This window comes from Tenrec ecaudatus, chromosome 18, assembly GCF_050624435.1.
Source record: "Tenrec ecaudatus isolate mTenEca1 chromosome 18, mTenEca1.hap1, whole genome shotgun sequence".
Taxonomy (NCBI): Eukaryota; Metazoa; Chordata; class Mammalia; order Afrosoricida; family Tenrecidae; genus Tenrec; species Tenrec ecaudatus.
Window position 1 is genome coordinate 8,397,061 of NC_134547.1, and position 12,914 is coordinate 8,409,974.

Here is a 12,914-nt window from a genome sequence, read left to right on the forward strand (position 1 = left end):
AGAGGGGTGTTCCTCCTCCCAGGGGACAGGGTTGTGTCTTTGTGTCTCTGTCTCGGTGACTGTAAAACCTGCCCTGCCCCATTCCCAATAAAATGCTTTGGTGTACAGACTTGCTATGGCTTGCCTTGAAGTCACAGGGGTCCAGTCAGCCCCCTACCACCTCCTCTTTCAGCCTCTGAAGTTCAACCCCCATCACCCTCCTCCCTCAGACCTGACTCCAGTCTTTATCCTCCCTCAGACCTAGTTCAGTGCCCCCTCTTCCCTCAGCCCTAGGAGTCCAGGCCTCCAGCCCTTTCTCTCTTAAACCCAGAAATCCAGGCCTCCAGCCTCCTGTCCCCTCAGACCCAGGATTCCATCCCCCTCCTCCCTCAGGATCCAGCCCCTCTGCTCAGAACAAGAGTCTAGCCCCTCATCCATTAACTCTTAAGTCTCAGACCCAGCAGCCTTGGAAGGACCCCAGCCCTGCCCTCTCCCTTAGACGCGGATCCAGAGAGGTGACCGGCATGGGAACACGTGGTTTATTCCACTTCAAAGCGTGTTCTCAGATCACAGCGAAAGCCTTTTGTCGTTCAGACCCTCCATGTGAGAGGACCCGCTACATAGCAAAGCTGTTCGGAGGAGGCCAGGACCCTGGGTCTTCTCTCCGTCTGGTCACGCGCAGGTTCAGCGGGACCCAGATGGGGCTTACACAAAGTTGTTGGGGAGAGTGGCAGGGGACAGCGCCTCCAGGCGCTGGGGGGGTCCCCCGCGGGGCGGCGGGGGCAGCTTGGGTGGCAGCGGGGGCGTGGGCGGCAGTTGCTTGGTAGCGATGTGCGAAGGGACCCAGGCGTCCGGTGCATAAAAGTAGAGGTCGTAGGGGTCCTTCGGGGTGTCCAGGTGCATCACTGGGGAAGCAAGGAGGCGGGTCATCTCCGGCAGAGGGGCTGGGACCCTCTGCTGCGTCCTGGCCAATGAGGAGGCCAGGAAAGCATTCCAGGTGCTCTATTGATATGGCCACAGAATAGGGCGGGGCCTAGAGCCGAAGATTTACCGGAGGGGGCGTGGTTTTGTGAACCTTGGGCTCCCGCCTGTTGCCATTCCCAGCAAGGCCTGGTGGGGGCAGGATTTGACAATGGAGGGGGGTCATGGTTTCACTGACCTTCATAGGGGGAGATTGTACATTTTGGTGGCGTCACCCCCAATGCTTGACAAAACCCAGAGGCGGATGGTCATTCAAGGGGCGTGGCTTACAAAATGTGGGCGGGGCCTGTTCAGGAGCCTAGGGCTCCGGCGCTCACCTGGCTCGTCGTCGTCCGGGAGCCGGTGGTGCGCGAAGGGCCGGTGCCGAGCCGCCCGGCGGTAGAGACACCACAGGAGCAGGAAGATGCCGATCAGAAGTGCGGTCCCGGCCAGGAACAGGCACAGGGCCCCGCCAGCCACGCCCCGCGGGCGCCCCACCAGGGTCACGCCTTGGAAGGAGAGAGATCGAAGCTCCAGCCTCTGTGTCTCTCGGTCCAGTGGTGGGACCGGTTCACACCCGGTCGGCAGGGAGGAGGGGCTGGGGGGCTGGACGCCTGGGTCTGAGGGAGGAGGAGCTGGATTTTTTTTGGTGGAGTTCGGCGAGCCCGTTGTTCAATTGGCACTTGTAACCGGGGTTCTCCCTAAGGTGGGCGGCTGCCCTGCCGCCCAATGTGAACATCACAGATTTACATTCCTTACGCTATTTTGAAGTTCATCTGCGCAAACGCAGGATTCTGATGTCATGCTGAAATAATAAACTACCTTAAAAAAAACTTAAAACGATCATTTAGGCAGCTAACCTGTTGTTAAATTAGTTGAATCCCACCACAGATGTGGTCCTAGGAGGCTGACCCCCAACCCTCCTCCCTCAGACCAGGAGTCCTGATCCCCCAGTCCTCCTCCTCCTCCAGACCAGGAGTCCTGACCCCCAGCCCCTCCTCTTCCCTCAGACCAGGAGTCCTGACCCCCAATCCCCCCTCCTCCCTCAGACCAGGAGTTCTGACCCCCAGACCCTCCTCCCTCAGACTAGGAGTCCTGACCCCCAGCCCTCCTCCTCCCTCAGACCAGGAGTCCTGATCCCCAGCTCTCCTCCCTCAGACCAGGAGTCCTGAACCCCAGCCCCTCCTCCTCCCTCAGACCAGGAGTCCTGACCCCCAGCCCCTCCTCCCTCAGACCAGGAGTCCTGACCCCCAGCCCTCCTCCCTCAGACCAGGAGTCCTGACCCCCAGCTCTCCTCTCTCAAACCAGGAGTCCTCACCCCCAGCCCTCCTCCTCCCTCAGACCAGGAGTCCTGACCCCCAGCCCTCCTCTCTCAAACCAGGAGTCCTGACCCCCAACCCTTCTATCTCAGACCAGGAGTCCTCACCCCCAGCCCTCCTCCTCTCTCAGACCAGGAGTCCTGACTTCCAGCCCTCCTCCTCTCTCAGACCAGGAGTCCTGACCCCCAGCCCTCCTCCTCTCTCAGACCAGGAGTCCTGACCCCCAGCCCTCCTCCTCTCTCAGACCAGGAGTCCGGACTTCCAGCCCTCCTCCCTCAGACCAGGAGTCCTGACCCCCTAGTCTCCTCCCTCAGACCAGGAGTACTGACCCCCAGCCCTCCTCCTCCCTCAGACCAGGAGTCCTGACCCCCAGCCCTCCTCCCTCAGACCAGGAGTCCTGACCCCCAGCCCTCCTCCTCCCTCAGACCAGGAGTCCTGACCCCCAGCCCTCCTCCTCCCTCAGACCAGGAGTCCTGACCCCCAGTCCTCCTCCTCCCTCAGATCAGGAGTCCTGACCCCCAGCCCTCCTCCTCCCTCAGACCAGGAGTCCTGACCCCCTAGTCTCCTCCCTCAGACCAGGAGTACTGACCCCCAGCCCTCCTCTCTCAGACCAGGAGTCCTGACCCCCAGCCCTCCTTCTCCCTCAGACCAGGAGTCCTGACCCCCAGTCCCTCCTCCCTCAGACCAGGAGTCCTGACCCACCCACAGCCCTCCTCCCTCAGATCCAGGAGTTCCAAACCCCAGCCTTTTCCTTCCTCGGATCCAGTGATCGGATCTTCCAACCTCCTCTTTCTTCTCCCAGCCCAAGGAATTCGGGCTCCCAGCCCCCTCCTTCCTGGAATCCAGGAGTCTGATCCTCTAAAGGTCCCCAGACTCAGGAGTCCCTCTCCAGGACGCCGTTCCTCCCTCAGGCCCGGAGTCCCGGTTCCCTCCGTCCTCGGACCGGCAGTGAGAGCTCCCAGCTCACCTGTCTCCTCCACTCGCTCCACCACAATGATGGTGTTGACTCTCTCGCCTCGGTTGCGCCGCTGGGGAGGCCGCGGAGTGGCAGGGACCGGCTCGTTGGGAGGCCCTGGAGAAGCAGGGGGCCCTGCCATACGGGCTGAGGGAGGAGGGGCATCGTGCTCTTTAGGGCGAGGGTTTTGAGAGACCTTCGATTCTGGGGTTCCTGGAGAATCCGAGTCCGGGGATTCAGGTTGGGTGGCAACCAGCACTTTCTGGGTGGGATTGAACCGCATCTCATTTAAGGAGGGAGCTTTATCCTCCGACTGCGCCTCCTCAACCCCAGGAAGGCTCTTGGAGGGAGCTGGGTGGGAGGTCATGGAACTCTCTGGTGCCAGTGGGTGGTGGGTGGTGGGGAGTTCTGTTTGGGGAATTTCCGTGGGGCTGGGGTCCTGGGACACATGGGATTCTGGGCGGGTGGTTGCAGTGGGGACAGGATGGGCGGTCTGGGGGAATTTAGAGCTTGGGATCTGAGTGGTGTCAATGTTATGGGTCTCTGGAGTTTGGGGGTCAGCGGTCTGGGTGGGGTGAGGGTCTGGGTGCAGGATTTCCGTGATGTTCAATGTTGGGACCCCAGAGGGTTCTTGGTGAGTGTTTTCAGTAGGGCCAGGGCTTGGGGCACCAAGAAATTCTGGGGGAGATTTAGACAGATGAGGTTTGGGGGTGTCTTGGGATCCCAGCTGCACGGTTTCCGTGGGATAAGGTTTGGGGCTACCAGAAAATTCTGGATGGGTTATTTGGGAAGGGTGAGGGTTTGTGGTCCCCAGGGATTGTGATGGCTTGGGAGTCTCAGGGGCCTCTGGGTTTGGGGTCCCCAGGAGGGCAGGATTGGGGGTCTCACGGACCCCGGCGGCGGCAGTGGCAGGGGAGGTCTCTGGAGAAACTGCATGATAGGGTATCTTGAAAGGCAAAGTCCCAGGGGACTCTGGGTCAGCCTGATGGGGAGTGGAGTTTGCAGAAGCGCCAGGGGAAGTGGCCGAGGGGTGACCCAGCGTAGCGGAGTCGGGTCCCGCTGGTGGCGCGGCCGAAGGGACGGCCTGGGAGCCCTGCCAGACGAGGAGGATGAGGAGGAAGAAGATCGGACCGAAAGGTCTCATGGCTCCAGCGAACGCCTCCAGCTGTGGGGGAGCGGGAAGGAAGGGGTTAATCCAGGAGGCCCCGCCCATTTCCGTAAGCACTGCCCACAAGGCTCCAGGTTGGTGGGGGCGCTCCCACCTGCAGCTCCCTGGGGGCCGCAGGGCTGGGGCCCGCGGTAGCTAAGGGAGGTGGGGCACAGAAGCAAGGGCTTCTTGGGAGTCTTAGTTACACCTTATCGGTACCCCCAGGGCTCCATGGGTTGATTGGGAACGAATGATAGACACCTCTGGAGTCCCCACTCCCTCCCACCAATGCTCTTCAACTTAGACTTTGTGGGGCATCAGAACCCGGCACTAAGCGGCCGGGGGACCCCTTGAACCAACAGCTGTTTACCCTAGAGGAAGCTTTGAAGGAAGTGGAGAAGAAGAGCCACTCCGAACTCTGGAGTTGGAGGCAAGAGGGGCTGGGGGCTTGGATTCCTGGGCTTGTGGGAGGAAGGTTGGGTGTTGGATTTTTGGGGACTGGAGGAAGAGGGTCCTGGGGCTTGGGTCGAGACTCCCTGATCTAAGGGAGAAGGGCTTGGGATTCAGGGTTCCAGGGCCTGAAGCAGGTCTAAAGTCCCTGTTCATCAGCGAGGAGGGGCCTGCAGGCTCAGAGAGTAGGGGTTTGGGGGGACTGGATTATACAAGAGAGCAAAGATTGGGGGGCTGAACTCTTGGGTCTTGAGGGAGAAGGGGACCTGTGGCTCTGAGCCCTGTGTCTTTGAAGAACAAAGGCTTGGGGTCTGGCCCCCTCAACCTTCCCATAAGGAGATGATTGTGGGGCCCAACCTTAGCTCTTGTGTTTACTGGAAACCTGAGGTCCCAGGTGGGCAGAGCCCTGGAAGGGGTCTGGCGCCTCTTACCTGCTCAGAGGGGTCCGACGGCAGATGAGCAGAGCTGCTGGCAGAAGGGTGACTTGCAGAATGGCGCTGGGTGTGGCGGGTGTGGGGGAGGGGAGGGTCCCAGGGTGCAGGTGACGCACCTGACTTCTCCCCTGTGGGATCCTGAAAGCTTAACCACAGGCTGGGGCTCTTAAAGCAACCGAGAGCCTAGATTTCATCTGTGGGATGGGGAAGGGAGTTAGACATGGGCAAATCCTGTGGGGGGGGGAGGAACCCCCCCACCCAATCAAGTTCACCAAGGGACCAAGCTCCCTCAGATCCAGGAGTCCAGCATCCTTAGTCCCCCAACCCTACTCCTATCTCAAAACCCAGGAGTCCTGGTCCCCAACCCCCTCCTTTAGAACCAGGAGTCCTGGGTTCCAGCCCACTCCTCCCTCCTTGGACCCAAGTCTCCATGACCCCATGCCTTCCTCCCAAGGATCCTGGAAGCCAGGCCCCTTATACAGGATCCTCTGCAAACCCACTTGCCCACCGTTCTCTGAGGGATTAGGATTCCAGGATCCATCATCTTGTCTCCCCAGATAGAGACCCAGCTTGAAGCTCATCTTTGACCCACCTCCCCACCTAGCAGAGGGCCAGAGTCAGCTGATGACAGTGAGGGGGGGTCGTCGTCGGGGAGGGGGCTTGTTTCTAAAGCCTCAGGGTCCTGGAATGTCTGGTTAGGGGCGGGACTTAAGCACCCACCCCATCCCTGTAAGGCCTTTCTGATTTGCCTCTCCCATTGTCTCCCCACACCCCTCTGTACAGTCATTTGCTTGCTCCCCCACCCTTTATTTCTGCCATCATTTCACCTGTCTGGTCCTCCCCACCCCCACCCCACCTGGACTGCTCTCTGAATGAGCATTTCTGGAGTATCATCCGTCCATCCATCTCCCTCATCTTACTTCTGCCTTGCTCTTCTGGCTCTCCAGCTATATCCTCTTTGATTGTTTCTTCCTCTCCCCTTTCCCTCCCCCCCTCCATCAGTCTTTCTTCCTGTACCCCTGCCCTCAGCCACTCTCTGTCCCCATCCTTCCCCACCTCCCACCCCTCTGTGTCTCGGTGTCTCTCCACCAGCCCTTACCTACACCCCGGCACTCCACTCTGTCTCTGGCTCCCGTGGCCCCTCTGCCAGCCTCTATTTTTATCCCACGGACAGCACCCCCGCCACCATCCGCCGCCCCAGTGTCCACCTCTCCTCCTCTCTCTCCCCTCCTTCTCCTCCTTGGGTCCCAGCTTTGGTCCCAATTAATTGGTGGCCAGGCAGCCGTGAGGGCCCCCACCCCCGGCTCCTCATTACTGCTGGTGGTTCCTAATGAGCCTAGAGCGGGCAGACCCTGAGCCCCCGGCCCCCGCCTGCGTCAATGCCTGCCGCGGGGGCTGCAGAGGCAATATAAGGGGACTGCCACATTGCTGCCAAAGGAGCCCACTGTGCGGTAGGTCTCCCACCTCCCCTGAGGGCGGGCGGGCAGCGTGGGGATCCCACAGGCTGGGACAGGATGGGGATCTAGCCAAATGCTCATCTCTGTCTTTATAGGTGATGGAGACTCGCCAGGTGTCCAGGGGCCTCCGAGTGAGGCTGCTGCTGCTGCTATTGCTGCTGGTGCCCTGGGGCATCCAGCCCACCTCCGGAGTTGCCCTGCCTTCCATAGGGCTGCTCAGGTATGCATGTATGAGCCAGTCTCCCAGGGATCGGAGCTGGGAGAGGTAGGAAGAGACCCAGATAGATGATAGATAGATAGATAGATAGATAGATAGATAGATAGATAGATAGATAGCTGAAGACTCAGAGAGAGAGAGAGAGAGAGAGAGAGAGAGAGAGAGAGAGAGAGACCCCGACCCAGAGAGAGACCCAGAGAGAGGGGGCTGAAGATCCAGAGAGAGACAGAGACAGAGCAGAGGCCCAGAAAGACAGAGACCCAGAGAGAGAGGGCTGAAGACCCAGAGAGAGGGGGACAGACACCAGAGAGAAAAGGGGACAGAGATCCAGAGGGGGTGGGGGCAGAGACCCAGAGAGAGGGAGAGACCCAGAAAGAGGGTACAGAGACCCAGAGGGATGGGGGACAGAGACTCAGAGAGAGGCAGGGACTGATACCCAGAGAGAAGAGGACAGAGGCCAAGAGAGAAAGGGAGACAGAGACCCAGAAAGTAGGGGGCAGAGACCCACAGGGATGGGGGACAGAGAGAGAGAGAGAGAGAGAGAGAGAGCAGCCTCTCAGACACCCTGGGGGGCACAGATCAGAGAGAGGGGGGCTGAGACAGAGAGGGATGCACACACACTTACGGGGCGGGGGAGGGGGCAGAGACACAAGGGGGTGCAAAGAAGGGGCATCAACAGAGAATCCTCCAGAGAAAGAGATTAAAAAAAAAAGCAGCAGATTCTGTGATCCCCCAAGAAAGGCCACGGAGCCTGGACAGCGGCGGGAAGAGGTGGTTCCCTCCCGGGCGCTCCCGTGCACTGGGAGGCAGGCCAGAAGCCAGGGGATGGGGGGCGGGCACGTGGATCAGATACTTTGCAGTACGCTGGGGGCTTCCCCGGCATCCACAGACCCGCACCGAACGGGAAGGGCTTCGAGGGGAGCGGGGGCTGGGGGCCAGGGCCAGCCGCCCCCGACGCGGCTCCGAGCTAGCCCGCGGCAGACGGGGACGGCCGGCGCGGCTCCGGATGCGCGCGTCACCGCCTTTCTCCGTCTCCCCGCAGCCTTCGCATCCCCGGCGGGGCCTGGGTCGCCGCGGGCCGCCCTCGGGCGCGGCGGAGCCTGGCGCTGGCCGACGACGCGGCCTTCCGGGAGCGCGCGCGGCTGCTGGCCGCCCTGGAGCGCCGCCACTGGCTGAACTCGTACATGCACAAGCTGCTGGTGCTGGACGCGCCCCGAGCGCGCGTCCCGAGCGCGCGCCCCGCTCAATAAAGACCCGCCGTGCGCTCGCTCGACTGAGGCTCCTTCTTGTGCGGCCCGCGGGGGCGGGGGCAGGGGCGGGGCGCGGCCGGTCGGGCACCCCGGCCTCTCTCATCCTCTCCCTCCTACTTTCCCCCGCCCCACCTCTCCCGCTCTCTTTCTGCCTTCTTTGGCTGTCCTCTTCCGTCGACTCAGTACCCCCTCTCTGGGTCTCCGTCCCTCTCTCTGGGCTGACCCCTTCTCTCTGGGTCCCTGTTCCTCTATAGGCCTGTCCTCTCTAGGTCTCTGTCCCTCTCTCTCTGGGCCTCTGTCCCCCTTACTCTGGGTCTCTGTGCCTCCACTCTCTGGGACTCCAACCCCCTCTCCCTGAGTCTCTGACCCCCTCTCTCTGGGTCTCTGTCCCTCTCTCTTTAGGTCTCTGTCCTCTCTGTCTGGGTCTCTGTTCCTCTAGCTTTCCCATGGAGGTGCTGATGGGTTTCCACTGCTAACTTTCTACTTCGAAGCCACATGCTTAAACCCTGCGCCACCAGGGCTCTTGGTACCAGCCCATGTACCCCCAAACGAGCTGTGCAGTATGAGGGAAGGGCTCAGTCTCTCTGGGCCTCATTTTTCTCCCGTTATGAGAATTTCAGCAGACATATCCGGGAAGACTAACACACGTAGCAAAAGGCCCACTAAGACGGCTCCGTCTCTCTGACCGCAGCTTTCTGCGGTTTCTGCAGAGTTTTCCGGACTGTGACTTTCCCAGGAGACATCCTGGTCGCCAGGCTGCGGCAAGAGGAAGGGAGAGAGGGGACTAGCTGTCGGGTTCTGAGAAGGAAGGGCTAGAGGCTAAGGAGGCACCTGGGCGGCAGGTGAATCAAGGAGATAGCCAATCAGGATCCGCCTCTCTCCCCAGAGCCCTGGCTAGCCTGACAGTGCCTCCGCTCCATGGTGACCATGGCAATCCACTCCCAAAGGTGTCCGAAAGCCTGGAACCGCTAGATGCGGAGCACAGCGGGTACGGACCGCGCTTTGATTGGTTTAGAGGAGAAGGGGGCGGGGCCTATAGTGTCAGTGGCGAGTGGGGGTCAGATCTCACGGAATTTACATTTCTTTCCGGGATGCGGACCGCACCCTAATTGGCCCTTAGAATGTGGGGCGGGACTGTTTCCCCTTACTGTTTTCTGAAATACTCTAAGAACTGTCTTCTTCAGAAGTACCGGGAGTTGGCCCAATTTTACGTTTCAGCGCTCGTGTAAAACAGAGTGGGCAGTCGGATCCACATGTGTGCCCTTTCAAAGGTCTAGAATTTCCACTGCTCTCATGGAGAGGTGGCAGAAAGATGAGGCTGTCTGCTCCGTAAAGATGGGCAGCCTCAGAAAACTCCGGGAAGCTTCTCTCTTTCTTCCAGGGTCGGGATGAGTCAGAATCATGCTCTAATTGGTGCAAGGGGGCGGGGCCGATGGGTGGGTTCCCAGGAGAAAATAGGATTAAATTGCTAAACCACTCTTCTAAAGGCTGTACCCACTGGGAGGAGCCTCCTGTGTGCTGGAGGGTCCCGTGATTGGATCATTACCTGGATTCTTTAGCCGTTCTACCTGTTTGCTAAACAAACAAACAAACAAACCAAACAAGAACAGCAACAAAATCAGTTCGAGTGGAGTGGACTTTTGAGTCATGGCGACAACCTCTTGCGAGTCAGGGTGGAACTGTAGGGTTATCACTGGCTTGAGTTTTGGGAAGTAGCTTGCCAGATCTTTCTTCGTAGGCACCTCTGGGTGGATTTGATCCTCCAAGCTTTCCATCAGCAGCCAGGCACTAACTCTTTGTGTCATCCAGAACTCCCATTTCTCCCTAGATTCATAAAATGCTGCCTGGAATCCCTTCCGGATCTACGCCCCTCTCTCCAGGAAAACGCAGATACCCTCCAGACCTCCAGCTGTGGTGTCCTTTCTCTGCTGAGGGTTCTGGTCTCCAGCCACCTCCTGAACCCCTTGGCCCTTTGCTTAGCAGCATGCTGTCCTTTAAACCCGCCCCTTCTCAAGGGCACCCCATCTTGGAGATGGCCCGGCTTTCTGCTCTGCTCATCCCTGGGCCAGTCAATCGCCCTAGCTGCTGTCCTTGCTTCCGCCTCACACCCCCCCCCCCACCGCCCATCACACCCTGCCACCCCCTCAGTCTCCCCCCCTCCCATCTGTTATCATTGACTAGCCCACCTTGCCTTTAGCTCCCCTCTCTCTCCTGGCCTCCGTCTGTCTTCCTTCAGTTATCACCTACACATTCCAAACTTTGAGAAGGCATTTTTCAGATCAAGTGGATCCTGCCCTTCCCGGATCACACACTTCTTTTTTTTTTTTTTAATTTAATTTTTTTTTTTTTTTTTAGCACACACTTCTTATGGGTACTTGGGAGCAACATTTAAGAGCCTCCTCAAGCTGTTCGTTGCCATAATGAATTACAATGCCACCAGGATTCTTCTCATGCTTTCCCTCAGTTACATAATTCTGTCAATTTGAGCGAAGGGGTGGAATCTAGCTTGTCAATCAGGCTTCATATGGAGGCATGAGGGAGATAGATCCCTCACTGGAGGCCACCCGCTCTGTCTGCCTTTCCTTTCTTGCTGTTGAGAGACTCAGAGAGCTGGAGGAGCCACGTGGAGACCCGTGCCAGTGTTGAGATGCTTCCACTGCCACTGGATCCACAAGGCTTTCTACTCACTGACCAGTGATCTTCCTGCATTAGGCATCATTGCATACGCTGTGTGAGTCTGAAGAGGAATTTATGGACTAGTGTTGGACATATGGGCTTGATCTGGACTGAGCTGGGATGTCTTCTCAATATACATTCACTCTTTTATACAAAGCTCCTTTTTTTTTAAAACAATTTATTGGGGCTCATACAATTCTTATCACAGTTCATACATATACATACATCAATTGTATAAAGCACATCTGTACAGTGTTTGGCCTCATCATTTTTTTCTCCTTTTCTTTTTTTACATTTTATTAGGGACTCATACAACTCTTATCACCATCCATACATATACATACATCAATTGTATAAAGCACATCCATACATTCCCTGCCCCAATCATTTTCAAGGCATTTGCTCTCCACTTAAGCCCCTTGCATCAGGTCCTCTTTTTTTTTCCCCTCCCTCCCCTTTCCCCCCTCCCTCATGTGCCCTTGGTAATTTATACATCGTTATTTTGTCATATCTTGCCCTATCCGGAGTCTCCCTTCCCCCCTTCTCTGCTGTCCCTCTCCCAGGGAAGAGGTCACATGTGGATCCTTGTAATCAGTTCCCCCTTTCCAACCCACTCAACCTCCACTCTCCCAACATCATCCCTCACACCCTTGGTCCTGAAGGTATCATCCACCCTGGATTCCCTGTACCTCCAGCCCTCATATGTACCAGTGTACAGCCTCTGTCCTATCCAGCCCTGCAAGGTAGAATTCGGATCATGGTAGTTGGGTGGAGGAAGCATCCAGGATCTGGGGGAAAGCTGTGTTTTTCATCGGTACTACCTCACACCCTAATTAACCCATCTCCTCTCCTAAACCCCTCTATGAGGGGATCTCCATTGGCCGACACTTGGGCCTTGGGTCTCCACTCTGCACTTCCCCCTTCATTTAATATGGTATATATATACATATACACATGTATACACATACATACACACACTTATATCATTTTTTTTGCATGATGCCTTATACCTGGTCCCTTGGCACCTTGTGATCGCACTGGCCGGTATGCTTCTTCCATGTGGGCTTATTTGCTTCTGACAAAGCTCTTTTTTATATACATATGTGTCTATGAATTTCTCTAGCCAACCCGGACTAACACACTCAGTGGTTTGAATATACTTTTTAAATAGTTGTGCAATCCCCACCATTAATTCTGGACCATTTTCTTCATTTTTGTACTTATTATTTTTAACCTCCTATTTCTCCAACATCCCGTCTTTAACCCTAAGTAACTATCAACCTACTGTCTCTACCAGCAGTTCTCAACCTTCCTAATGCCACAACCCTTTCATATAGTTCCTCATGTTGTGGTTACCCCCAACCATCAAATTATTTTCATTGCTACTTCATAACTATAATTTTGCTACTGTTATGAATCGGGTGACCCGTGAAAGGGTCGTTCAACCCCCAAAGGGGTCGCAACCCACAGGTTGAGAATCACTGCTATAGACTTATCTATCCTTGATTTCATATAGAATCATACAATCCACCTCCCCAACAAAATAAAACACAGTACACAGCTCAATCCAAAAGAAAATGGAAAAGAATAAAAACCAGAACAATTTTAAAACGGGTCAAACAGGAAACCCAAGATGTTAAAATGTAATCTGACTACATTTTGACTTCTTCTTTGCAGCCCTCGTTGCATGGTAGCTAGGCATTGGGCTGCGATCTGCAAGGTCAACAGTTCCAGACCACCAGTCACCCTATGGGAGAAAGATGGGGCTTTCTGCTTCGGTAAAGTCTCAGGAACTCACAGAGGCTGTTTACGCTGTCCTATAGGGTTAACATCCACTTGATGGCAGTTTTCCAGTTGGATGTTGAATAAGAGGGGCACCTGGGGGCTTCCTTGTCTGGTTCCTGTTGGCAGGAATGTTTTCTGCTTTTACTGTTGAGACGCTGGCCATTGGTTTTTCTTATATGGTCTTCTTTGTGTTGAGGAACTTCTCTATCCCTATCCCCCCCCCCCCCCACCATCCCTATTCTGATGAGGATTTGTATCGGGAATGTGGGTTGTGCATTTGGTTTT

At 56.7% G+C, this 12,914-nt stretch overlaps 2 protein-coding genes across 2 annotated transcripts; one reads left to right on the plus strand and one right to left on the minus strand.

Moving 5' to 3' along the window:
- Nucleotides 1-684: 684 nt before the first annotated feature.
- GFY (golgi associated olfactory signaling regulator) lies at nucleotides 685-4,426 on the minus strand. The gene is made up of 4 exons (XM_075537898.1): nucleotides 4,249-4,426; nucleotides 3,226-3,891; nucleotides 1,278-1,448; nucleotides 685-884 (listed from the first exon to the last, which is right to left on the minus strand). Exons 1-4 carry the CDS (start codon nucleotides 4,424-4,426, stop codon nucleotides 685-687), a joined length of 1,215 nt encoding a protein of 404 aa, XP_075394013.1.
- A 2,373-nt stretch (nucleotides 4,427-6,799) lies between these two features.
- On the plus strand, nucleotides 6,800-8,168 carry PTH2 (parathyroid hormone 2). The gene is made up of 2 exons (XM_075537899.1): nucleotides 6,800-6,921; nucleotides 7,961-8,168. Exons 1-2 carry the CDS (start codon nucleotides 6,800-6,802, stop codon nucleotides 8,166-8,168), a joined length of 330 nt encoding a protein of 109 aa, XP_075394014.1.
- The last annotated feature ends 4,746 nt before the right edge of the window (nucleotides 8,169-12,914 follow it).

Coding starts and splice junctions, on each gene's coding strand:
- GFY (XM_075537898.1), bottom strand. CDS start 4,426: ATGGGCGGGGCCTCCTGGATTAACCCCTTCCTTCCCGCTCCCCCACAG. Junction 1,449..3,225: donor GGAGCGAGTGGAGGAGACAG/GTGAGCTGGGAG, acceptor TCTCCTTCCAAG/GCGTGACCCTGGTGGGGCGC. Junction 885..1,277: donor CCCGGACGACGACGAGCCAG/GTGAGCGCCGGA, acceptor TTGCTTCCCCAG/TGATGCACCTGGACACCCCG.
- PTH2 (XM_075537899.1), top strand. CDS start 6,800: ATGGAGACTCGCCAGGTGTCCAGGGGCCTCCGAGTGAGGCTGCTGCTG. Junction 6,922..7,960: donor CCTTCCATAGGGCTGCTCAG/GTATGCATGTAT, acceptor GTCTCCCCGCAG/CCTTCGCATCCCCGGCGGGG.